At 36.3% G+C, this 25,045-nt stretch overlaps 2 protein-coding genes across 5 annotated transcripts; both read right to left on the bottom strand.

The window, feature by feature from the left end:
• Window positions 1–15: 15 nt before the first annotated feature.
• Window positions 16–4,853, bottom strand: LOC111781265 (lipid phosphate phosphatase delta). Its single transcript, XM_023661762.2, has 8 exons — window positions 4,363–4,853; window positions 4,193–4,288; window positions 4,036–4,110; window positions 3,696–3,826; window positions 1,900–2,003; window positions 1,685–1,813; window positions 635–750; window positions 16–493 (listed from the first exon to the last, which is right to left on the bottom strand). The coding sequence occupies exons 1-8, from the start codon at window positions 4,522–4,524 to the stop codon at window positions 86–88; spliced, it is 1,221 nt and encodes a 406-aa protein (XP_023517530.2). The 5' UTR covers window positions 4,525–4,853; the 3' UTR covers window positions 16–85.
• A 944-nt stretch (window positions 4,854–5,797) lies between these two features.
• Window positions 5,798–23,328, bottom strand: LOC111781374 (P-loop containing nucleoside triphosphate hydrolases superfamily protein). Of its 4 annotated transcripts, none has more exons than XM_087119954.1 (25): window positions 23,163–23,327; window positions 22,892–22,999; window positions 22,061–22,326; window positions 21,871–21,968; window positions 21,170–21,259; window positions 20,419–20,471; window positions 19,901–19,966; window positions 19,769–19,822; window positions 18,754–18,813; window positions 16,053–16,131; window positions 14,714–14,781; window positions 12,340–12,405; window positions 12,114–12,218; window positions 10,724–10,828; window positions 10,492–10,599; window positions 10,241–10,384; window positions 9,499–9,681; window positions 9,170–9,328; window positions 8,670–8,900; window positions 7,911–8,051; window positions 7,709–7,825; window positions 7,559–7,609; window positions 7,072–7,119; window positions 6,881–6,985; window positions 5,798–6,645 (listed from the first exon to the last, which is right to left on the bottom strand). In XM_087119954.1, exons 3-25 carry the CDS (start codon window positions 22,306–22,308, stop codon window positions 6,091–6,093), a joined length of 2,934 nt encoding a protein of 977 aa, XP_086976080.1. In that variant the 5' UTR covers window positions 22,309–22,326; window positions 22,892–22,999; window positions 23,163–23,327; the 3' UTR covers window positions 5,798–6,090. The 4 variants fall into 4 exon arrangements, with proteins under 4 accessions (XP_086976080.1, XP_086976079.1, XP_023517696.2 ...); XM_087119953.1 differs by having other exon boundaries at window positions 23,159–23,327; XM_023661928.2 differs by having other exon boundaries at window positions 23,124–23,327.
• Window positions 23,329–25,045: the final 1,717 nt, after the last annotated feature.

The raw sequence follows: 25,045 nt of genomic DNA on the forward strand, positions 1-25,045 counted from the left end.
TATGAGGAAGAAATCTTAATCAAATGATAGGGACTGCAAAATGAAAAATATACAGAACCGAACCAATTATATTGGAGTTAACGTATCACAAGTTCAGATAAGCGAAAAGAGAGGGAACAAGATCAACAACAGACCAAGCTAAGCCTGCATACTGAACAAACCTAATGCCTGTGTCGATGTCGAACGAGTCCTGGCTCAAGAAGAACAGCTTGTGTAGAGGCCGACGTTGTTTGCTCCCATCCCCCGCCTTACCTGTTGATGATGAATTTAGCATTGGGATATAGCTAGTTGATCTTACAGGCATGCCCAAGGTGTGTGCAATAATGGGAAGGATCCATTTAGCTAGAGCTTTGCAGCAAAACTTCACGATTAATATGGTCGGTAAACCGACGAGCATACGACCAACAAACGTGGGAAATGGGAGTCGTGGAGTAAAGATGCACGCAACAGCTTCATGGTGAAACTGATGGTATGTTTGCTGTACCCCTGCTACCTGCAGGACAGAATCTCTCTTATATATATGAAGTAACAAAAGAAAGCATAGAACAAGGAGCTTTAAAATGACACCAAAAAACAGATAACATCCATCAGTTATATCAAAATTACTGCACGTTGAAAGGCATGTTTTGCTTACAATTCCAAAAGCAACACCATCAAAAGCCGTGTGGAATTCATAGCTTGGAGTAGGAAACTCAGGAGTAGGATAAGCAAAGAGCAACAAAATGCTTAGAGCACCCCAGAAATAAATAACTGCACCCACAAATTGCATACAACAAATACATTACTAATAATTAGTACCATACAAAATCACCATCACCATGATGTTTATTTACTCTAAAGTATCTTGACAGTCACTAAAGCGTAAATCCCATCTATATTTAAGCATGTAATTGTCAAATCTCACATTGGTTGGGGAGGGGAATGAAACATTCCTTATAGGATGTGGAAACCTCTCCCTAGTAGACGCGTTTTAAAATCGTGAGGCTAACGGCGATATGTAACGGGCAAAAGTGGACAATATCTGCTAGCGGTGGGCTTGGGCTGTTACAAATGGTATCAGAGCCAGACAACGGACGGTGTGCCAATCAAAATATTTTGTCAATTTCTTCTCTCTTTCTACCACTGTAAGCTTGTTTATGCAGTGCACAAAAGCTCAGAATTTCTGGACAACGGTTCTCAATATATTTGGATGACATCTTACATTTCCTAGGGAGGTAAAGGAATTTTTGGATATGGCCTTAACGTACCATCCTTTCAAGAATGCAAAAAGCCCTATTACGGAAAAACCTCATTATGGCTTTCTTTTGGAATTTGTGGAAAGAAAGAAATCCGAGAACATTTGCAGAAAAGACAGACCTACACAACTTTTCGACAATGTTATTTACCAAGCTATATCTTGGAGTGAACTGTCTAATACTTTTACTTCTTATAGTTATACCTCCCTCGTTGCAAATTGGGAAGGTCTTTTGTAAACACTATAGATTATACATCCCTTTTGTATCATTCATCAATGAAATTGTCTCTTAGGAAAGTATTTCCTTCTTTTTTATTGAATATGCATCTTATTCATCTAAAATAACGCTACTACTTCACAGAAGAAGAAGCTCCTCAAAATACCGAACAGAACGTGAACTTAACCAGGGGAAAAGATAGCGATAAAAGTGTGAAAAGGCGAAGACGATACCATTTTGGCCCGTGGTAATGAAGTCGTCCACGTATTCATGAACATTCAACCAAAATAAGAGAATCATCAACCCGAAAACAAGACCGAAAATGATGTCAATTGGGCTATGCATGCCCAGGTATATTCTTCCTGCCAAAGAACGAACATTTTCAGATTGGAAGAGACCCCCAAAAAAGGTAAAAAACTGAAAAATTTTGCTTGAAAATAAGGCTTACCCAAGCCAATGAGGACCACAAGCAAACAAACAAGAGAAAATCCTGCGAATTCGTAGGGGGCACTTATATTTTCAGCGTAAGATCGGATATAATACACGAGATATCTGCACGGTCATACCAATGATAAATAGTTAGTGTCAAGTCAATATAGGCAGCCAATTGGAACTATAAGCTCTTCCATATTCAACTTTTAAGTAAATCACAATGTCTGAGAAGCCATAGTTGAAAATTGTAATCATATTCGTTCCCTTTACACAGTGCAGGAAAAGCCTCTATACGAGCCAAATATAGCAGGTTTACTAGACGCTTTACTAGGCCTAAACTGAATAAAAGCCAAAATGGCAAAGAAAATGAAATGAGATGTAATGAAATTAAGAAAAATGAGCTGCTGGAATTTCTCACTCTATCGTAACCTCTCTGCTAAACTATACTGTTCCGTTTCAATCAATTCAATATCATGATAAGAAGGGTCTCGAATAACAGTGCAAGCCCACAACTAGCAGATATTGTTCTCTTTGGGCTTTTCCTTTCGGGTTTCTCCTCAAGGTTTTTAAAATGTGTCTGCTAGGGAGAGGTTTCCACACCCTTATAAAGAATGCTTTGTTCTCCTCCCCAACTGATGTGGGATCTCACAATCCACCCCCCTTCGGAATCCAGCATCCTCGTTGGCACTCATTCCCTTCTCCAATTGATGCGGGACCCCACAATCCACCCCCCTTCGGAGCCAGCATCCTTGCTGGCACACCACCTCGTGTCCACCCCCCTTTGGGACTCAGCCTCCTCGCTGGCACATCGCCCGGTGTTTGGTTTTGATACCATTTATAACAGTCCAAGCCCACCGCTAGTAAATATCATCTTTTTTGGGCTTTTCCGTTCGGGCTTCCCCTCAAACGCATCTGCTAGGGAGAGGTTCCCACACACCCTTATAAAGAATGTTTCGTTCTCCTCCCCAACCGATGTGGGATCTCACGTCTCGTATCTGAGCTCATTTCACCTTCACTTGCAACTTACAAGTTCAGAAATAATGCAAGGTTGGTCTTGCATTGTTTACTCCAACATTTAAGCATATTTGAAAAGTTGAAGCTCATAACAAGGTTGGTCTTTTACTGTAACAGCCCAAGCCCACCACTAGCAGATATTGTCTGTTTTGGCCCGTTACGTATCGCCGTCAGCCTCACGGTTTTAAAACGCATTTACTAGGGAGAGGTTTCCACACCCATATAAGGAATGCTCCGTTCCCCCCTCCAACCGATATGAGATCTCATATATACTTGTTGACATTAATGACCATGTCGAGATGAGATGCTCTTCTAAAAGTGTCCAACCTCAATAGTATGTCCTGCAGAAAAAAGGCTTCGAAGGATCTCAAGCACCTTTTGTTCTATCCTACAGTTTCTTATGTTCTCTGGTGCAGTTCTTCTAATCCTTCCACGTAGGTATATCACTACTCTCACAGGTAAAGAAGTTCTGTGAGCATCACTAACAAAACTGTACTCAATGGAAGAGAAAGAGACCCCTTGCGTCCAAATCATCCAAAACAAGCAAGAGAAGGCATAACTCTGCTAGTTATCGTCCGACGCCTCTCTTACAGGACGAGCTAAATCTATAGTTGCTGACCCAGTTGATGCTCTCAACAAAGCCTATATATACATCCTTTATGTCAATCAACTTTACAAGCTCAGAACACAAATTTATGTAAAGATCAGAAAGCAGCAAGAGTCACCATAAGCATCAATATGATAACATAATGGAAATAGCAAGCCAATGAACCAAATAGAAGGATAGAAACCACGTACCCAGATAAACAAACTGTATTTAGCGTGTGAGAAGATGGCAAACCATATTCCATGGCATTTTCTTCCTCATCTTTGGTGGCAATTATTCTCCTAACAGGTGGGCAACTGGGTCTAGGAGCTGATACCACATCCTAGAAGAAGAAGAAAAAAAACCCCACATGTTGGAAGACCCAAATATAGTAAATCAAGGAGGTCATACTGAAGCGGAGTTCCCCAACAGCATAGACCGAACCACTACTAGACTAGACGTTGAGTGAGGTAGTGGTTTTTTCTATTAGTTGCGATACCAACAGGCAAGTTTGAATTCATGAAAGATTAAATGATGGGAAAGACTGGTTACCTTAAGGCAATTCCCTAAGTAATCACAGAAAGCCATCAAAAGGGTCATTTGACGAGCCAATTTTCCATGGCCACTCTACATTTTCATACAAAAAGTTAGCCCATTAAAAAACTAAGTAAGGGATCAACAATTACAGAGAGACAGATGCAAAGCCTACCCAGAACAGCAGAGGAAGAAAAGCAGTGTAGAAAGGCACAGATACAATGCAAGACAACCCAGAAAACAAGGCATCCATGAACGAATTCTGATATTTCTGCAGACCACAAACCCTTAAACATTGAATCCAAACATAAAACTCAACAGAATCGGTATTCAATAATCCCAAACCTGGATTCGAAGGATGAGAGGAGCGCCGGCGACGACATGGTGAGCCGCCCATGGTTGGAGTAAGGATCTAACCTTGTGGGTTATGTTAATGTAGGAAGCAAACGCAATCCACGAGAAGAAACCGCATAAAGCCACCGATTGCCACACTGCTACGCTTTCCATTTCTCCTATTTCTTCTTCCCTCCAAAAAGAGAGGGATCAAAGAAAAACAAGAGATGAACAGCAGGAAGAAGCGGCGGATTGGAGTAAACAAAGGCTGATAGAATGCGCGGCAGCTAAGAGAAGAGGATTGCAATTCTGAAAAGGGAAAGATGGGGCGCGATTTTCAACTGTTTTCTTTCCATTGTTGGGGTTTGTGGGGTTTCGTTAGGCTTTGATTTTGGTGGCAGCACACGGAAAGCATTGTTCAATGAAAAAGGGAACAGTTCCGAGAACGTCATTGATGAAATGGGTTACTAAATTAATATTGCCGCATGACCAAATTTATTGTCGACCAGATTTGAAGCTTCAAAAAGGATTTATATGTTCAATTTGTTCGATCACGCGGATGGAAAATAGTGTCGTTCTTCGACTGCCCGACCATAAGTGTAGGTTTATTACACAACTTTATTCCCTTAAAAATCCGATCTTTGGACTTTCAAACCCTTTTGTTAACTTCTTAAAGATTCTTGAAAGCCATCGACCATGCATTAGTCCCTCGTATTTACCTAAAAAGAAAGATGAATATTTTAAGTGACCACACGGTTTGGGTTGAAAAATGTATTCACATATATCATGTATCTTGACTGTTGATACTTAATTTTATGATTGTTTTTTGAACTCTATTTTCTTTTCCGAGTAAAGCTCGATGCATTTTACTTTCCTACACATAGTCTACGCACATGTACGTGGCCCCACTAGACAGACTTGCTAGTATACTAAGAATATGCAGAGAATTGAGAAGAAGATGAACTAGACCCCAACTATAACATCTCAAGTCCATCGCTAGCAAATACTGTCCGATTTGGCCCGTTAAGTATCGTCGTCAGCCTCACAATTTTAAAACGCATATATTATGTAATCCTACTCCGACCAGTGCCTCGTACCATCCAGTGACTAGCTCTGATACCATTTGTAATAGCCCAAGTCCACCCCTAACAAATATTGTCCGCTTTACATATAGCGGTTATTCTCAAGTTTGGATTGTAAGATTTCCCAGAAACATTCCTTATAAGAGTGTGAAAACCTCTCCTAGGAGACACGTTTTAAAAACCTCGAGGAAAATCCAAAAGAAAAAATTCAAACAGGATAATATCTATTACACCAACTCAATCACCACGGAAGCCTTCGTAGCAGTGCTTCTTACCTTAAAATTTTGGTCCGTGGTTAAATTTTTTTGGTTAGATTCCCATCCCCATCAGTGCAAGAAAGCTGTAAATGAAACGCGACAATGACCTTAAAGCCAAAAGATAAACAGGCCATACTCAACATACATGCAGGAAGCATATATCATGCCATGGCCTACATTTACGTTGAAAATGAATTCTTTCTCATAAAACAAGCAATGAAGAAGAGATCTTTTTCTGATGAATAAAAGCAGCCCTACCTCGTTATACACAAATACACCGATGTGATGGTGCACAACACCATTTTTTTACATCACTCTCACTCTCTCTCAGCCACACACACACACACACACACACACAGCAACATCATTGATTATTTCTATCTGAAATGTTTACAGTTGCTTCATATCAAACTGTCATCGTCGAGCGTGTCTCTAGTCGAGTGACCATCGGTGTCATTTCTATGTGATTTTTTCAATTTTGCAACTAGCACCCACATGTTCGCAAGTTCATTTTCTAGATAAGCTTCTCTCTGTTTTGATTCCTCAACTCTTTGCTGAAGTTCGGCTTCTCTATGATCCTTTTCAAGAAGAGCAGCTTCATAAGATTGCTCTCTCTCCTTACTTACGGCCAGTTCTCTCTTCAGCTCTGCAGCAGACGGGCCAGTGTCGGTGGTGCGCTTCGAGATAACCTCTCTCCGGCCGTTCCGCATCCCAATGGAAGACTTTCTCTGGGAAGGGGAGCTCTTGGATGCAGCAAGTTCAGAAGCAAGTCTCTCATTTTCATTCATGAGCTTGGCAACTTCTTCTGATAAGGCTTTGAGTTCAACAGCTGCAGCTGAGGCTAGACCCTTAGCATATGAACTCTCCTCTGCAAGTTTCTGGTTTCTCAGCTCTAGCTGCTCTTTTGACTCAGTTACTTCAGCCAATTTATGCTTCAGATCATCAATCTCAGTTGCCTTTCATAGGGGAAGAACAGTATTAACTTTTTCATTATGTATTTGTTTTTATTTTCTAACACAATTCGATTCGAATAAGTTGAACATAGAAGAATATAACATTTGGAAATATGATTCAAAAAACCGCAGTAGAAAAACTGAAGATCGGCACTTCGGTTCTTTGATTTGGAAATTCAATAAAACAAAAAAACGAACTGGAAAAAAGTTCTTAACACAAAGCAACTCAGGAAGATACCTGTGCTAATTTTTCATCTTTCGGCGTATTTTGCAATTCAAGTGTGTCAGCTAGCTGTTGCTTTAAGGAGGCTACAGTTTCTTGTAGTCCTTCACATTCAGAGATCTGATGGAAGAATGTTAGGCACAACCATAACGTGTAACAATGACTTATGGAGAAGCTAGCGCTCAATGAAATGTATGATATTTTACCTTTTGGTTTAGCTGCTCCTGAATAATCCGATTATCTGCAGCTTTAACCTATAATTCAATAGAACGAGAAAGTTCAATGTTTATGTTGGCATGAACAGAATTACTATACATACTTTAGGCACACATAGGAGAAATAGATGCCCCCTTTTTCATGACTTCCATCTACTATACATACTTTAGGCACACATAGGAGAAATAGATGCCCCCTTTTTCATGACTTCCATCTTTAAAAATTTGTTTGTAATGATGACCCAGTTATCATAGGAATACAACAAAGTTGGACTAAACTAAAGACTCGTGGATGGAGAAAACCCGCTTTAGCCACCAAACCCGCTTTAGCCACCAAAGCATCAACGACTCGAATTTTTGTGTTTTGCCATGGTCCACAGACGAGAAAAATAATAACCATTTATGAGAAACATCTTCAATTATTTCAAATATGAAACACAAGTTTGAGATCATTTGTATTAATCAATTCATTAATCACCTCAAGTTCAAACGACTTCTCGTTCAACTGTGCAGTCAGTTCATCAATTTCCTGCATCATTAAGACAAGCACGCAGGTTTGCTTAAGCAAAACTGAGGTGGCTCGTTCTTAAAAGAAAATTTAATGTACAAAAACTATTGAAGACCTTACTTGCATTATTTCCAAGTCTGTGATTTTATTTGGTGAAGCATCTGCAATTTTCTTTTCGAGAAACGCTATCTGTTGATTCTTGGCGCTGATATCGTCTTTTAACCTTTTCATCGCAAGCTTCATAGTAGAAGAACCACAAGACTAAAGTCTCTAGCACATAGATAGAATCTAAACATGTAGCTTTAGGAAAATAAACTCTTACATGAAGTTGGTCTTTCTGGGGGTTTCTTGCAGCTTCATCTGACAAACGCTTCAAAGCACTTGAATGAAGTGCTACCTCTCCGGACAAAATTTTTTGCTGCTCCCTTAGAAGGTCAATCTGATCGCTTGATTTTATGCTAGTCTGGCAAAACAGATGAATTCATTTTGAAATAAGAAAAATACTGTTATAATCATGGAATGGAGAACAATAAGCTTTTTTCTAAAGGTATATGGTGAAGCAATCAAGTATTTTTTGCAGAAAAATGACAATTACATTTATTTTCAAAATAAGGAAGATATTGTAATCCTTAGATATATGAGAAGAAACGATACACTTGGTTTGATTTATTTTAACAAAGAGAGTAGGACAGCAAGATTATTTGTACTCCTACTTTTGCATCACTCTTGTTTGTACCTCTTCACTTTTCTCTTTCAATAATTTAACTAATCTGAGATTTTCTTTTGGTTACAGAAGTTGTGGTTCCAAGGAAGAAATCTAACTAAAGACGAACAATCTAGTGTATTTGCTAAAACATTTTTTTAAAATATATTATTAAAACTTTTGGGGAAGCGCATCACAGGCTATGCTGGTGTCTAAGGATTGCATTAACTTGCAATTATTACCCAAGAAAACTTCCTTTGTTTCTCCAGTGAAAGAGGTTCAAATTATTCCATCATGGATATCAGAGAAGGCACACAAAAGCGACAAATGACTCAGGTGAAATAAATCTCTCAAAATGAAACACAGTCACATACGTACCAATGGTGTCTCCTGATCGAATATATTTTCCTCGCGAGCTTCTTTCACCTCTCTGGCATCAGATAAGAGATCTGCAGATGGGGAGCTTTCTGTTTGTATAGAAGGGGATAATCTGGATTCTGTCGGAACATTATTTGGATCAGCTCGAGGTGTTGAAGGAATGCTAGTTGACTTTATTCCACTTGACCTATCACTTGTGTTTGATAAAGTTCCCAAGCCACTATCTCGTTTCTGATCCAGGGTGGTAAATAAAAAGCTTTAATACATGTACAATAAACTATCATTACGAATACGATATAGAAAATGCAACAAAAATAATATACTAAGACAATCATATGAATATTCAATTAAGAGTACTCAAAGACTTTTTTTTCAAGTTGAGAATATAATCCGGACATTAGAATACTCGAAGCTCAAGTAGCAGTAGATTCATATGCAAGAATCAGGCACTGTCAGAACTGCAACTTCAAATTTCCTGGTACATAAAAAATACCACATACCCGAGATTTTAACCAGTTTAGTAGGCCATGCTTTCGGGTCTTCTTCTCCTCCTTTACAGTATCATCATTGGCTTCACTATTACTCTCGATGGAAGCAGACAAATCAACGTTTTCATCATCTAAAATTAGGTCTCGCCTCTTGTGTGGCAGGTAAGCTAGCTGCCCACATGTAGATAAGCACTCAGAGAAAATAGATGGACAAATATAAAAGAACTCAAAAGCCCATAGCATTTAAACTATAATTATATTGAGAGTAATAAGCATTAAAGTAATCATACTCCTATTAATTGCTAAATAGTGAATAACATCTTAGGGAAATAGATACATACTTCCTCCTCCCCAAAAGAATGCCTTCTCCTAAGACCAGGTCGATGTGGAAACCTTGATGATTGTGATTCCTTTGTGGAGACCAAAATTAACTTTGTCAGACGTTGAATTCTGCCCAACAAAGCAGCTTTTGCTTCTTCCTCCTGTTCCAGTCTTGATTGTAGCTTGAATTGACCATCTTCTAACTTTATGCATAGGAACACAACGAAAGAAATAGTTCAAGTCAAACACCATGTCTTGAGGGAGAAATGGAAGTAAATGAACATTCTGTTAAACATCTTTGCACCATAACCATATACAATGAAACATGACTTCTCAGGCTCAATTTTTTTTTTTTTTTTTTAAACAGTAATGTATACAAGCATATTATTATTTTTCGATATCCATGATACCAAGGCCCACCTCACTCTTCCACAATCAATGGGCTTTTATGTTTTTCTTTTTTTTTTCCCTGAAAAAAAGTCATCAATCAGTGGACCCCAATATTATGTTAGTTAACATAAAGTTGCCAAACCATTATTTTTGCAACTCCAGCTTTTTTTCCATCACCTCCCACCCTCTCTACTGTATATTATATTTATCAATGAAATGTCTATCTAAATAAAAGAATACGAAAATTGTGTTTATCGAAGATTTGTTCATCAATGATAACTCCTCTTGCTAATTAAGACCACAAACTTAAACATACAATACAGAGAAACAAAGTCCTAAAGAGTTGGTACAGCACTAAAAATATAATGGTACCTTTTGCTTCAGAAGCACAATGTCGTCTTCAGAATCTCTAAGTTGAGGAACGGTCACAATTCCCCTCTTTAGTTGATCCAACTCTTCCTTTAAACATCGAATCTCATTCTGATATTTTTTTATAAGCGATTTCTCATCAATAATCTGCAGGTTTGAAAAATCAGCGACATTTTTTCCGAGTTAACCAACTGGTTTAACAATCAAACATGAATCTAGAAGCAAATAAGTTTTCTATTAAATAAAAAACCTGCCTTATTTTGTGCTGCTTGAATTTCAATGTGTTTTGCACGATGTGCAAATTTCAATGTATTATGTGTCTCTTCTGAACTACTTGATGCGGGAGTAACTGTGCAAATAAGCTGTAAATACAAACACAGATTCATTTGGTTTATGATGTTTTATTTCGTCAATAAAATCTAGAGAATATCTTTGTATATACTTAAAGTAATATTTATTCAGATAATAAGGTATAAAAATCCTTACAGACACACGCCCATGACCACTAAGTGAAGACTGAAGAAGTCTAGTAAGTTTGGAGTCTCGGTATGGTATATGATTGGCCCTTCCATCTGTTAGCTTTGAAATTACCTGACAGCAGACAATCACCATTGACTAAGTTAATGTCGTTTACATCAAATGACAAATCATCGTTGGTGGTAGAGTCAAGTAAATCCAGCAAGAGAAACAAAGCTGTGAAAAAAGCACTAACCGTGGGTACCAAATGGCCAAATTTGATTAGACTAGTGCTCCTAAGAAAAATAATGTGTGATTACTAGAACTATTTTCCACCTTAGAAATTCCTTTTTGGACTCCCTCCAGTGTAGAGGATCAAAATAAATACATGGAAGAATAATCTTAGGGAAAGATATTTAATTATTTTCTTGACAGGAAAGGATATCAAGTAAATAAGGTGCTCAAATTTTTTTTTTTTTTTTTTAAGTAAATAAGACCTCATGCCATTAAAGATTACTGTATAACCTCATCTACTTCAAACTCAAGGATACAGTTGTACAACCTATAAAATAGATCTTGTTCATAACTAACCTGCCCTAGTTTTAAGTTGAGGTTTCCTACTTTTTTTTTTTTTTTTTTTTATTTTTTATATTTGGTAGGGACGCAAGTGAATTGGTACAACTGATATTTGATAGGAATTCAATCCAACAAAATAAGATCAAGCTCATAATTACAAAAAGGTCTGGTAACTAATGTCCACAAAAAAGCATTAAACCTAACAACCTCCCAGATTTCCTCACGCGATCTATTCACCTCTGAGATCCTATTATTCCTCCTAAGCCATATGCTCCATAAGACAACAAAGAACTAGTGTGTCATGCCATAAAACTTTGCCCTTATCCTAATGGGATTATTCAGAACCATTTTAATGCCCTTTTTGTGGAGAAATTGTTGGAGGCTAGATAACGTGTTGCTACTTGGTAGTTTGGGAAAACTACAAAATGTATTCTATAGGAATAAAAATCTGTTTCCAATCATGTCTTCTTTTCTTTTTCCACCCTCGATTTTATCCTCTTACTTGATCATTATCAAGGAAAATTTCTGTCTGAAAATCTGGAGATCATCCGAGGATCAGGGTTGGAGATCATCCGAGGATCAGGGTTGGAGATCAAATGCTTTGCTCAAAGAAAATCATGAGAAAAATGGGATCAGGAAAGCACTGACACAGCAAGGAACTATCTATTTAGACCTTACTGATTTTCTTGCCTAAGAAGTTATAGCATAATTTGTAGAAGTATCAAATAGAAGTCAGAAGATTAGGACAGAACAAGATTATAATTATAAACGAGAATCCATACAAACAAACAGCAGTAAGATACTAAAAGTTTGATCTAGAAAGATAATGTTTAAGAGGCCTCACTGTTCCAAGAGTTAGCAGGCTTTTATTAATATATGATCCCTCTTTACGCCTTATACCAGTAGTTTCGGCTTTTGAGCTCTCAGAACCTGCCAGATCGATGAGGTTCTGCAGGTATAAGTAAAATGTAGGAAAAGTTACAAAAAATTGCAGACAATTGATATACACTAGAAGATAATCACATAAACAGTGAATTCAAAATTAAACTTTGAAAAAGGTAGTTTCCCACCAGTTGAGACAGGTTTACAGATTCTCCTTCTTCGCTGCTTTCACCACATGGACTGCTCTCTATAGTCTGTTCACAAGATTGAAAAAAATATTTCAACAATAAATCAATGATGACTACTCTTGTTTTCTTTTAAAAAAAGTTTCGCATTCAAACAAAAATAAAAAATAAATCAGAAAATAAAATTAAGAAGTTAATAAATAAAAATGAATAAAAAAAAATTGTCATCATCTGCCAAAACAATAATAAAAAACGGCCAAGAGGATCTTACAAACATAAATCACAAGGTAATGGCCAAGAAATTAGTTAAACTAAAGAAAATTGCAGATGCATTTAAGCATATAAATGGGGTGTCGTGACCATAATAAGAACACGAAAAAACTAACTAAAATCAAAGGTACAATCATCGATAGTACTTATTTACCTATATTCTAGTACATTGTCAAGATGTTAAACAAAAGAAATCAGGATAAATTAGATGTCAGTGTTAATTAGCTTAAAAACTTAAACTTTTGGATTGTTATGAGGAATATACATATATGTTTCTTATAAGAAAAAGGGTTAGTCAATATATTAGTTCATATTAGTTATAAATAATTTCCCTCGCCTTTAGACTAGCACTTTTATTCAATTAGCAGAAACAAATACAATGAACCATTATTTTCATATTCCTAGGTAAACTAGTCCCCCACCCTAACAATTCCTACAGAAGAATAGTTTAAAAAAAGTACGGCATGAGAAATCAAGGCATTCATATTTTCATATTCCTAGGTAATAGCTCCCCACCCTAACAATGCCTACAGATGAATAATTTCAAATGGAAGTATGAGAAATCAAGGCATTCATATATCAACTTAAAAGCTTTTGATCAATTAGGCAGCCCCTTTGAACAACATACCCTAAACCCATTAATCTTTCTTCTTAGAAACAGGAAGTAAATGATTCAGTCCAGAACAAGTGACCTTATCAGCGGAACAGTATTTAGACTGTTGTCAGAAATTATTCAATCGGCCTCATCAGCATACTGGAACAGTATTTTTACTACTGTTCTTTGCATTCTTTGATTTGTCTTATTGAGAGTGTGGTATTTCTCTTAAGAAAAAATAAAAAAGAAATAGGAGTAATAGAAGTTACAGGAATGATAAGTCTCTAGATTAACAAATAATCAAAAGGGATCCCCAAGTATTATCATTAGCTTGACACCACTCCATGCCTGAGAAGGAGGCTAGACATATTCAAAGGAATCACTATTCTTTTAGCTTCTTTGACAAAATTTGACGATTTAAAGCAGATATTCAGAAATCATTATAGAAAATAAGGCACAAACCAAAAATTGGATATTGAAAAAATGAAAAGAAGAAAAAATTATAACACGTAGGTGGTCTGACCATTTCTAGGGAATTTAACAGCACAAAAATTCTTTTGTAAACATCAAAGCTAGGAAGTTAGAATGCTGAAGGCTTGAATTAAATGCCAAAAAGTTCTCTGCATACAGTCATTTTAAACTGGGAATTCTCAAATATGCCCAAGTATTGCTGAATAACAAGAAAGTATTACAATTCTTGGATAAAACATGTCCTGAAAGAAAATTGAGTATAACACCATAAAAACGTAGAACCAAGTAAGAAGACCAGGCATTCTTTAGTAAGGCATATGTGGAAACAAATCTTGAGCCAAGATATGAATGAAATGAACAAACATATATAATAATTTAATACGACTCCAAATTTCAAATTCTTTTTTTTTTTTTTTTTTTTTCCACAAAGAATTTGAAATATGACTCCATAACAAGAGTTACCATCACAAGGAAGGAGGCCCTGACTCCTGCCTCTTGCCTAATTGAAAACTCTTTAAAAGAGATCATAACTACCAACTAGTAAAAAGCCTTCACCCATGAACCTTATAATCTTCTGAGGAAACTTCGGAGTTCAGAAGTGTCTTACGTTTATTTATACAACACTTGGCTTCTTGATGGAGTTCAAGTCAAAAAGAGCTTTGGTGTACCTACCGCCTTACCATGATTATTAAAAATTGGAAGGCCTTTTTTATTTAGTTTTGCTTGGGAAGGGGTTCTCTCAACCCTTTGCCCCTTATTATGTTTTCCTTTTTGTCTATAATATTTATATCTCAGACTCTTATTATTTATAAAAATTAAAAAAGAAAAAGGGCAACGTTCAATACAAGAATGATATCACCATAATAATATACCACTCACTGCAGGTGTACTTCTGCAAGCAAGAATAAGGGAGGGTGTAGCAAGATCAGGTCTAAAGTTAACGAATAGAAGGTGGGGAAGAATGACGCTTGAATAGCTAATCAGAAAAGATAATAAAATCAATCAAGGTTGCGCATGCTTCCGTTAAGATAAAAAAATTACCAACGTAAATATTGTATGGCTTCTGCTGCTTAACAAATTGAAATTTGTGGACCCAACATGTCTGTGTTCTGTAGGCAACAATTAAAAGTTTATCACAAAGGGAAAACTGTCATGAATAATATCATCATAATAACAAACAGATGCAATAATAATATGCAACTTCTATTCACGAAAAAATGAATAGTCATACTTAAGAAACAGTAGATTAAAAAGGTTAAAAGGATTAGCCTTTATATATAAACATATACCAAAAATAAAATGCCTGGAAGTAATTGTCAGCAAAACAATCTACACAAAGGTAGATCTATTGCCTGGAAGTAATTGTCAGCAAAACAATCTACACAAAGGTAGATCTATTCAATAGTCATCCAAAATAGCCCAGAAAACGGAAGAGTACGGCTATGGGCTGTTTGAAAACTTTACAAAATAATTTTTACAGAAATATGATTAAGTAGTTACCAAAAGTTAAGACAATTGGGAAACTACCATTAACAAACCAATAATTTATAAGAAAAACAACTTAAAAGAATGGAAAACCTGTTCCAACTGATTTTTTAAAACTTAAAATAGAAGATAGTTTTCAGAAATAACTTCCAAAATCACCGTGATTTTTTAGCTTCAAAAGATTATGATTACCATAATGAAGATAGGAGTCCTTCAAAGATGACCCCTACTGTAAATGCTCGATAGAGCACAAAGTTCCATCATAAAATCAATACGATGTTTGGAAGAATTTTGACCAATTTAGGACAAATTAAATTGTGTCAATAGTATTTCACTAAATGTAAGGATTGTAGACATATTAGCCATAAAATTGAAAGTTCATGGACTTACTAGACGTTTTGGTATCTCTTAGACATGAATCAAGAGTTCAAGGACTTATTAGATACTCTTAAATTTCAGAGAATAGACATCAATGGAAATGTTTTAGGACTAAACTTGTAATTTAACCTAAAAACAATGAATAAATGAATAGAATAATGACAATAGGTTTCAATCAAGACCTGAGTTGGGTCCTAGAAATGGTAAAAAATTCTCCATTTTCATTCCTCAAGTTAAATTGGAGACTAAAATTCTCTCCAATCTCAAACTCGTTCTCATTTTAAATGAATATTTTCCACCCGCTCACATCAATGGTAAGGAATTTTATCATCCCTAATCTTAATGCAACCGTATTAGATACAACTTTGAGCATCTAAAAATCTAATAAAGAAAAACTATCATGACTCATTTCCAAATAGGCACCTAGAATGGATGTTGCACGAGAAATAAATCATCATACAATATTAGGATCCTATTGCTTTTCCATAAAACAAAATAGGCTATCGAGGATTCTTACCTTCTCCCGCTGCAATAAGTGAAAGTGCATGAGCTGGAGATAATACAACTTCTTCCTTAATTCCTTCTACAAAGGTGCCCTAGGAACATCAACGTAAAAATAAATGCCAAGAGTTTTCACATTCATATGATGATTAACATAATCTCTCTATTGGTGGAGTGAATATCATGGTTGCAAGCAAGTAGAATATGAAAATATAGAAAACTGTCAAGAAGTTAAGATTTATATTAGTCCTCATTGACACATACAATGCAAAAGTTAAATGAATCCAGAAATGAAGAAGTTTAACCATATGGTAAGACAACCATTTGCATTTTGCCCAGCAATTTCTTTTTTCTTTTTTCTTTTTTTTTTTTTTTTTTCTCTAAAACCAAAGCTTTCATTGAGAAGACATGAAAGAGAGCCAAGGGACTTACAACAACAATGCCCAAACAAAAGGAGCAGACTAATTAAATAACAAAGGGCTTCAACCAAAGAGAATCATGTCTAATGAATAATTACAAAAGAAAATAATAATAAACCTTGGAACAGGAAGCCCAAAGAGAAATACTAAATTTAGGCAAAGTCCAAACCTCTTCTCAAGACCTATTAACTTCTCTAAATATCCTATTATTCCTTTCATGCTAAATACTTCATAAAACAGACAAAAAACCAACATGCAAAAGAAATTGTCCCTTGTAATGAAACTGTGGGTACAGAAAAGAAATCTCCTAAAGATAGAACAGTCCATTACAAGCCAACAAACCCCGTAAAACTCTTCAAAACTACCCAAATAGAACAAGCAAATTGCCAGCTCCAAAGGAGATGATTGAGACCCTTGGATGTACTTCTGCAAAGAATGCACCTTTACAGCCATAAGCCTTGTCACTAGCCTTCATAAGATCATTGCCAAGGTTTTGATTGACAGATTTAGGAAAGTTCTCTCTAGTACTTTCTAGGAATATCAAGGAGCCCTAGTTAAAGGAAAATAAATTCTAGATGAAGCCATTGTGAATAAGACGATTGAAGATTGCGAGGATTGTAAGGTGGAGAGTTTATTTTTAAGATTGACTTTGAGAAAGCTTTTGATCACACAGACTGACACTTTTTGGACAAAGTGTCTTGGAAGAAGGCCTTGGGTGGAAATAGGATTCTAGACGTGGAACTGCCTTCAAATAGCAAATTTCTCCATTCTAATCAATAGTAAACCTAGGAGGAGAATTTATGCCACAGATATCGTGAGACAAATAAATCTTTTATCCCCTTTCCATCCTTGTAGTTGTCACGTCATTGGCAAGTTGGTGTCTACAGTGGATGTCTTTCATGTGGGCCGAGAGAGAATTCATTTATCCCATCTCCGATTTGCAAATAGCATGATATTCTTCCAATTGGGCAAGGGTAGAACAACCATTTTGTCTTCTACCCTTCGGCTCAAGATATAGGACCAACAGGTGTTCCTTCACTCTACAAAGGACCCTAACCCTATTTAAGCTTACTTCTCCTTCACATGCTGACGCCTCTAATGTTGTATTCAAGGTAAGTTTAAGCAGTGGATTCATTCATCGAACCTGTGTTTTTCGGTGAGGATGGTGCACTTGAAGATTCTTCTTTTGAAGTTTTTGACTTATTATTTTAAGATTGTGACAAGAAGGCTCCTCTTCCATCCTCCATGCCGGAAAAATTGTTTCACTTATTGAAAGCCTATGGTATGAGAAAATATAGTAGCTTACTATTTTAAGTTTTTGACTTATTATTTTAAGATTGTGACAGACCCCTTTATTGGCATGAGAAAATAAGAAAATATAGTAGCTTGGGACATAAGATCAGTATTATCACAATGCAAACCTCCCTCTTGAAAGCTGGATACTTTCCAGCTTTTTCAGCATCTTTTCTACGACTGGAAGCCAAAACAACCCAAGTGGCAAATATAGGGAACATGAAACCAGTTCCCATGTACTATGGACCTTTCCAAATAGAAAAATGGGTGGGGGGAAGTAGCATTGACTCCAACTTCAAAAGGAGTCGGCCATTCATCCTCAAATTCGTCTGTGATATGAAATGCAGGTGTCATCCTAGACCCAACAGCAATTTTTAGTGTATGCCCAACCATGGTTTCTTTGGGAGAACAAGAGTTGCTAATTTAGAGGAAAGGGGAAAATGTAGAAGAAGCTTCCCGAGAAGTGTTTGATAAGGTCACATCGAAATTTTCTGAACAAGTGAAGTATTTGGGCGAAGGGTATTGAGAGGAGTGGAAAACATCCATTGTATTTCAGTTTGGTCAGGAGGAATAGCTGTGAGGCTAAGTAGAAGTAGAGGAGCGATTTCGTATGAGAGTTGAGGGATTATATATGCAAAGAGTGAGAGAGTAATGCAAATGGGTGTGTATGCTTGTGGAGGTAAGCCATGAAGGTTATATGGTCTAGTATCTGATATTCACTATAAGAACAGTAGAGAGAGAAGGGGGAATTAAAGTAACTAGTGGTTTCCAAGGAGAGATTCGAAACTCTTGAAAGTCTATATGGTTTTGGAGTAATTACTTCTCTTGCATCTTCATATACTACAGTGAAAGAAGTTTTTTCACCATTCCATTTTAGAGCAACTTTAACCTCCCCCTGAGAATACGCTCTGATCCTCATAGCAAGGAGAGATTCAAACCTCTTGAACTGGCCTTTGAATGACATTATACAACATAAAATAAAGAATAAAAAACAAATGCAACTACCTGAGCATCCTCTCTGATTCTTAGGTTTTGTCCAGCAGGATTCAACAAATCATTGACAACCTGGGATGAAGAAAATGTTTTAGTGTCATTAAAATTACAACACTTAAGTAGAAATCTGATTTTGAACTACATCGATTCTTTCATTAGAAATCCAAAAGCTCAAAAAAGTTTTCAACATGAAGCGACCAATGTTTTAAAAGGTTCAAGGTGGCCTCAAGGCATTTTCTCATGGAGAGGCGAATCGTAAGCCTAGAGGCGGTATGAGACATAAGCCTCATTTTAAATTTAGAAACATATTTAAATCATAAAACATAGAACCTTATATATTCTAAAGATTATAATATTCATTAAAAGTACACTACGTACTCTAACAATAAGGAAAAAAAAAAATTCAATAGTCCATCGAGGTTTTGTTAATAACAATCTAAAGTTCATCCACAATATCATTATCACTAGGAAAATGAAAAAAGAAATAACTGCCCTTTTGCTGTGTTGCTGTCAAATAGTTACACTAACACCTTGAAATTTTTTTCTTTTGCTAATGCAGCCATTTACTATCAGCTTTATATTAAAATAACGCAACAGGAACCTTCCGGCATTTTTGTTCTTTTAAGTCAACCGTTTGAACTTCTTATGTATGCCTTTTCAGTTTTCAATGCACTTTTCGTGTATTATTTGATATTTGCATGGGCTCACAGTGATGCCCCACCACCAAACGAAATTGGAAGACATGCACTGCTGGAAGGTAATTCACCACGTCATGATGAACCACATGGGCCCATGGTCCACTACCAACACAAGGCATATGCCTCATCGCCTAAAAGGCGTTTGCACAAAGGCTTACGCCTCTCTCAACAGAGGCATAAGCCTCTTTTTATACCTTCAAGGTGTAAGCCTTGAGGCATCGTACTGCTGCCTTGCCTCAAGGTTTATGCCTTGAGTGCTTTTTACAACATTGGAAGTGACAATAAAACGAAGCATTAGAAACTAAAAAACTAAATGGAAAGGAACGTACCTCATTGTAGATTTCTAGGTATGACACCCGAAGAAGAAACTCCCGATTTGGAGTCTGGATGTAGGAAGACATTAAACAAAGTATTTCTTTCAAGATTATGATTTAAACCGTATATAATTTTTTCATTATTACCTCTTGGATGATGCTAAATGCATCTTTCACAGCCAGTGGTATTATTCCTGGCGATCTCTGATCACCCTATAAATGAGGTATGAACTATGTAAGTTTGATGACAACATCATCTAATCCAATTATGTAGCTACAGAAATCTTATTTTTCATAGTCTAATGAGAAAGTATGAAGCACATTAGGTTTAATTAAATTTATAACAGCCTGCGATCCTCCTTCAAATTTCCCCTGAAATGTCCTCTCATGATGAAGCGATAAAAAGTTCATCCTAGAATATGTAACATTTTAACTAAAAGTCAAAGGCATCCTTTTCCTGTTTAAACCTAAGAAAATGTAAATAATGAAATACTTAAATGTATGTGAATAATTGGCATTTATCTATTTCATTGCTGAAATTGAGAAGATTTCTTCATACTGAGGTGTGGCTTTTTTTCTCTTCTTCTGTTAAATTGTATGTTCTTGTTCATGTAAAGATACTGATCAATGACAAAATAACGAGGAAAATAAGTCTATCATCTTACATGCATAGTGTGAGTCTTCCCACTGCTTGTCACCCCATATGCAAATATCGTACCTGTGGATGAAAGAGGAGGAACATGATTAGGAAATAAACAGAATATCATATTATTCAAACAGCCTATCATGCTCATAAGTATATCTAATATAGAGATTAACACTAATGAAAACAGTCTTAATCAGTAATTATAATACTCTGACTACTCTTAGTAAGCCAGATGATCTCATGTGTACTGGTCAGGTGATCTCATGCGTACTGTTAGGCCCTTCATTAAGACCGTAAAAACAAAAGAAAAAAGGGTTTGGCTTCCCTTCGGACCATAGTGACAGACAAAATTATGGTTGCAGCTTTACTTTATTTTATTTTATTTTATAGGAAATTATGGTTGCAGCTTTAAGGAACCAGGATCAACTAATAGAATGTAATACGTTGTTCTTTTACTCCTTGTCCTTCATCACTATGTATTTTTCTCTCTGGTCAAGTGTAAAACTAAGCAAAATGAGGTACATATATCTTTTATAATTCAGAAAAGCTAACTGAATCCCTAAATCCTAGGTAACACTAAATCTAAATACATTCATAGATACTTGATAACCATAAATCTAGGTAACGGTCAACTACTTCCTTTATTTAATGGGATTACACAAATATTCTTAAATCAAGGTCATTCCTGTAACAAGATATGATTCGAACTATTCACATAGAATGAACTTCAAAGCAAAATAGTATCAGAACAATATATCGATACTGCTTACCATTAACGCCATCCATAGCACCACTAACAACATGTTGTGCAGCAATATCATAGACATTACGAGTAGTTGTTGTAGGACCAAAAACTCGATCTAAAAGCAAGAAGAGAACATATTTGAAGTAAGATAACTACTTTTGACATAATAACAAAATTTAGAATCGTGACTTCTTCCAACAAATAAATTGATTAAAAATTTAAAAGTACTACAATAAAAATAATTAGTACATCTTGCATAACTATTTGGAGGAATTGCGAGATTAAATACAAAAATTTAGGGGGGGAAAGAGAGAAAATGGATGTAAGTACTAAATATGATATGGAATGGCATATGAAACATTAAGTATACATATCAATAAAACTTGAAATACTTTAGATTCTAACATACAATTTTGATAATTTTGACAACACATTCAGAAGGATAATCACATTATAAAGGAATCTAGAATAACGAGTGTAGGATTAAGACATCCCATCACCATGGCCTTTAACTCAACAAATTGGATAACATGCTAAGGAATTGTTGGCAGTAACACTATTATCATTTTCACCATTGATAGGGGTACGATTCTTAACTTTTGTTCGTCGTGCATCTTTTAATCTCAGGGGTAAGCAAACTAAGAAATTACTTCTACATTCTTTCTGCCTCAACTAAGTAAAAATATCTTACATCAAAAGGTATAAAAAACACTTCAAAAAAATTACCATAAGCATATGCTACAGTCGGATTATGCTCATTCCGCACAATTGTTTCACCGTCTGCATACCATGCAATATCCTCTCCTTGACGAATCTCCCTTGGACTTTTCAAATATAAACAATCACTTTTCATTAGAACTTGCGCAGAAAACCTAATCATCAAAGCTATAGATGAATTTGTAAAAACAAAATGCACCTGAGCGGACGAAAGCGGACCGTGACTGTGACATTTTCTTTGGATCTCTCCACATCCAATTGCACACTTTCTGAGTAAAAGTACTGTGGCTTACTTCGAGCTGAAGAAGATACTGGAGAGCTCTGACCATCAACAGAAGTGTCCAGATTCTGTTTCGATGAAGAGGTAGTAGAAGTTGAAGGCGATTTGGCAACCCTTGTACTAACAGAACCCAATTTTTTTGACTTTGGACCTTGCCGGGATGCCATAACCCCTTCAAATGGATCCTGGAAAGTGATGTAGAACAAAATCAAATACCGTTCAAAAACAATTTTCGTATCTCAGTCTCCTAAAAATTTCCATTCCTTTCGTGGGGTATAAAATTCCAAATTCGAGGCCGTACTTCAGCACGTTGAGATCATATTATCACTTTGCAACTAGCCTAACATTAATTGAGCTGAATAAAGAATCTCTAACGCCTCTTTCGGACGAATATTTGCATATATGGGTTTTCATTGCAAAGGCAAATTTCACTCTCACCGAGCTAACTTCAAAACCCCACCAGTAGGGTTAAACATAAGTTTACATGCGAAATAGAGAAAATTACGGAAGTAGAAGAGGGTTAAACCAGTCCGCCATTTCTCGAGACTTAATCAGCATTTTCAGCAACAAAAAAGCGAAGAACAAGAGCAAGTCGAAAATTCCTCAAACATTAGAAGAAAGAAAGGCCATTCAAAGTCGAATTCTACTACGTCCTGGTGAAGCTCAAGCAGGACAGTACCCTTTTTCCCGTTTCGCCCAACACCCATTTCCTCAAAACCAAACAGGATAAGATTGGAGAAAGTAAATTACCTGGACGGAAGCTAAATCAGAGAAGCATTGCAGACGGAATCAAGCTTTTGAAAGAAAAATGGGAAAATTCAGCAAAGGAATCTTCATCGAACAGAGGGAAATGCAGATCTAAGAGTGAGGAAGTGGAGTAAATTAATCAAAACAAGTAATAAAGCAATATAACATCATAATCAAGTCATCATTATCATGCATCAGTGAGAGAAAAAGATAGAGAGAGATTAAAAAAACATACTATAATTTGTTAATTCTAATTGTAGCTCTCCTTACTTGCCTTGGAAGCGATGCCCTCCATCAAAGGCAAACCGCATTTCCAATCAAAACTTTTAGAGAGAAAAGGAAGCTCATAAACTTGCAATTTCAGGAAGAGAGAAGGAAAAATGGAGAACAAAAAGATAGCAAAAGAGGTCTGAAATGAGTTCTATGGCTTCGCCTTTTGGCAGCACTGTGTAAAAAAGACTACAAAAGAGTTGGATTCCTGAGGTCTCTTTTTTCTAATGCCTCAAATTACCATTCTCTCCTCCCATCTCTCTTCTAAATTATTATTTCTTTTTAACCTTTTCCGTCCTCGAAAATATCTCTACTTTTACAAAATTACAATATTACCCTTCTTTTATGTTAACGGTGTTCAGAATTACCTGAAAAAAACTCGATCAAGGTAACCCAGTTCGCAGGTTTGAGTTGGGTTATGAACTTATTTGATTTGGATTGGATTGGATTGAATCGAGTTCAAATAAACGACCACTTTATAAATTAGACCCGTTGCCGAGTTCCCATAAACCTAGATTCGGTTAAACTCAACCGACCTGAATTTATTGTTAATTTTATAACGTTTTACTTTTATTTTTTTAAAAAAACTGAATAAATATCCAGAATAAAACAACCAACCTAACCCAAAAAAATTGGATTTAAAAAACGTCTCATCATAACCTATGAATACCCTTACTTAACGTTTCAAAAACTACCGTAACAGTAGAAAATTTGTTGTAATATTGAATAAAACGTCTGTCCACGTGTCTAAATGCTGTTATTTCATATTTAATAATTCAACGGTGTAAATTTTATTATTTAATTTTTACAATTAAAAGTCGTAGTTATAATTAAAACTTCATTATTCGTTACCAACTTTTTACTTTTAACACGCACGGTAAGGTCTCGAATTATCATTTCGAGAAGGTAGGAAAAACTCGTCATTTCATACACAACCACTTTCTTTTAACCCAAAAATAACCTCGAGTCAAACTCTAATGTAGCATTGATGCAACATATAGATAATAATCAAATTTTAGCATCATAACGTTGAAATAAGTCGATCTAAGCATAGCGGGATAAAAAAATCAATATTTCGGTCAATTTATTTGTTTAATATAATAAACTATATGGGGTACTAGAATTCGAGCCTCCAATCTTAAAGGAACGAAGACATGTCAATTACCGCTGAGTTATATTCCATTTCACAGAAAGTCGAAGAACCACCAGACCTATTACAGACCAATTCAAAAGTCTCTGCAGTTGAAGAACGAGAACGGTCATAGGTCATCGTAGAAACGTAGATAGGCTGATGACATAATGAATAACGAACCTTTATGGCAACTTGTCGATTTCGGGTACAAGTACTCTTTTGTTGAAAGTCGTTCGAGCTTTTCCTGGGAGTATGGCATGGGTTACTTCAGCGTCGTAGCGCCTGGTATTCAAACATTGGTTCGAGGTATTTTCTCTACCCCTTCTTACCCTGAAAAAAACAGGGGCACCTTGCATCCTCGGACTGATAACCATCTTTCAGCTAATCTAGCCTCCTCCGTCCCTCTGGACCAACAAAGGGTAGTACAGGAATATTCACCTGTTGTCCATCGACTACGCCTTTCAACCTGATCTTAGGCCCTGACTCACCCTCCATGGACGAACCTTGCGAAGGAACCCTTAGGTTTTCGGGGCATTGGATTCTCGCCAATGTTTGCGTTACTCAAGCTGACAGTCTCGCTTCCGCTTCGTCTACCACTGCTCGCACGGGTGCTTTCCTAAGTCACCTATAGCACAGTTGTCCCACGTAAGACAAGGACGATGAAATTAAAATAAAATAGATTAAATAAATAGTAATTTAAAGTATTTTGTTTTTATGTATTTATGTGAAGATATTTAATGAATTTTGGTGGGCGG

The sequence above is a fragment of the Cucurbita pepo genome, chromosome 19 (assembly GCF_057944985.1).
Source record: "Cucurbita pepo subsp. pepo isolate OVF chromosome 19, ASM5794498v1, whole genome shotgun sequence".
Taxonomy (NCBI): domain Eukaryota; kingdom Viridiplantae; phylum Streptophyta; class Magnoliopsida; order Cucurbitales; family Cucurbitaceae; genus Cucurbita; species Cucurbita pepo.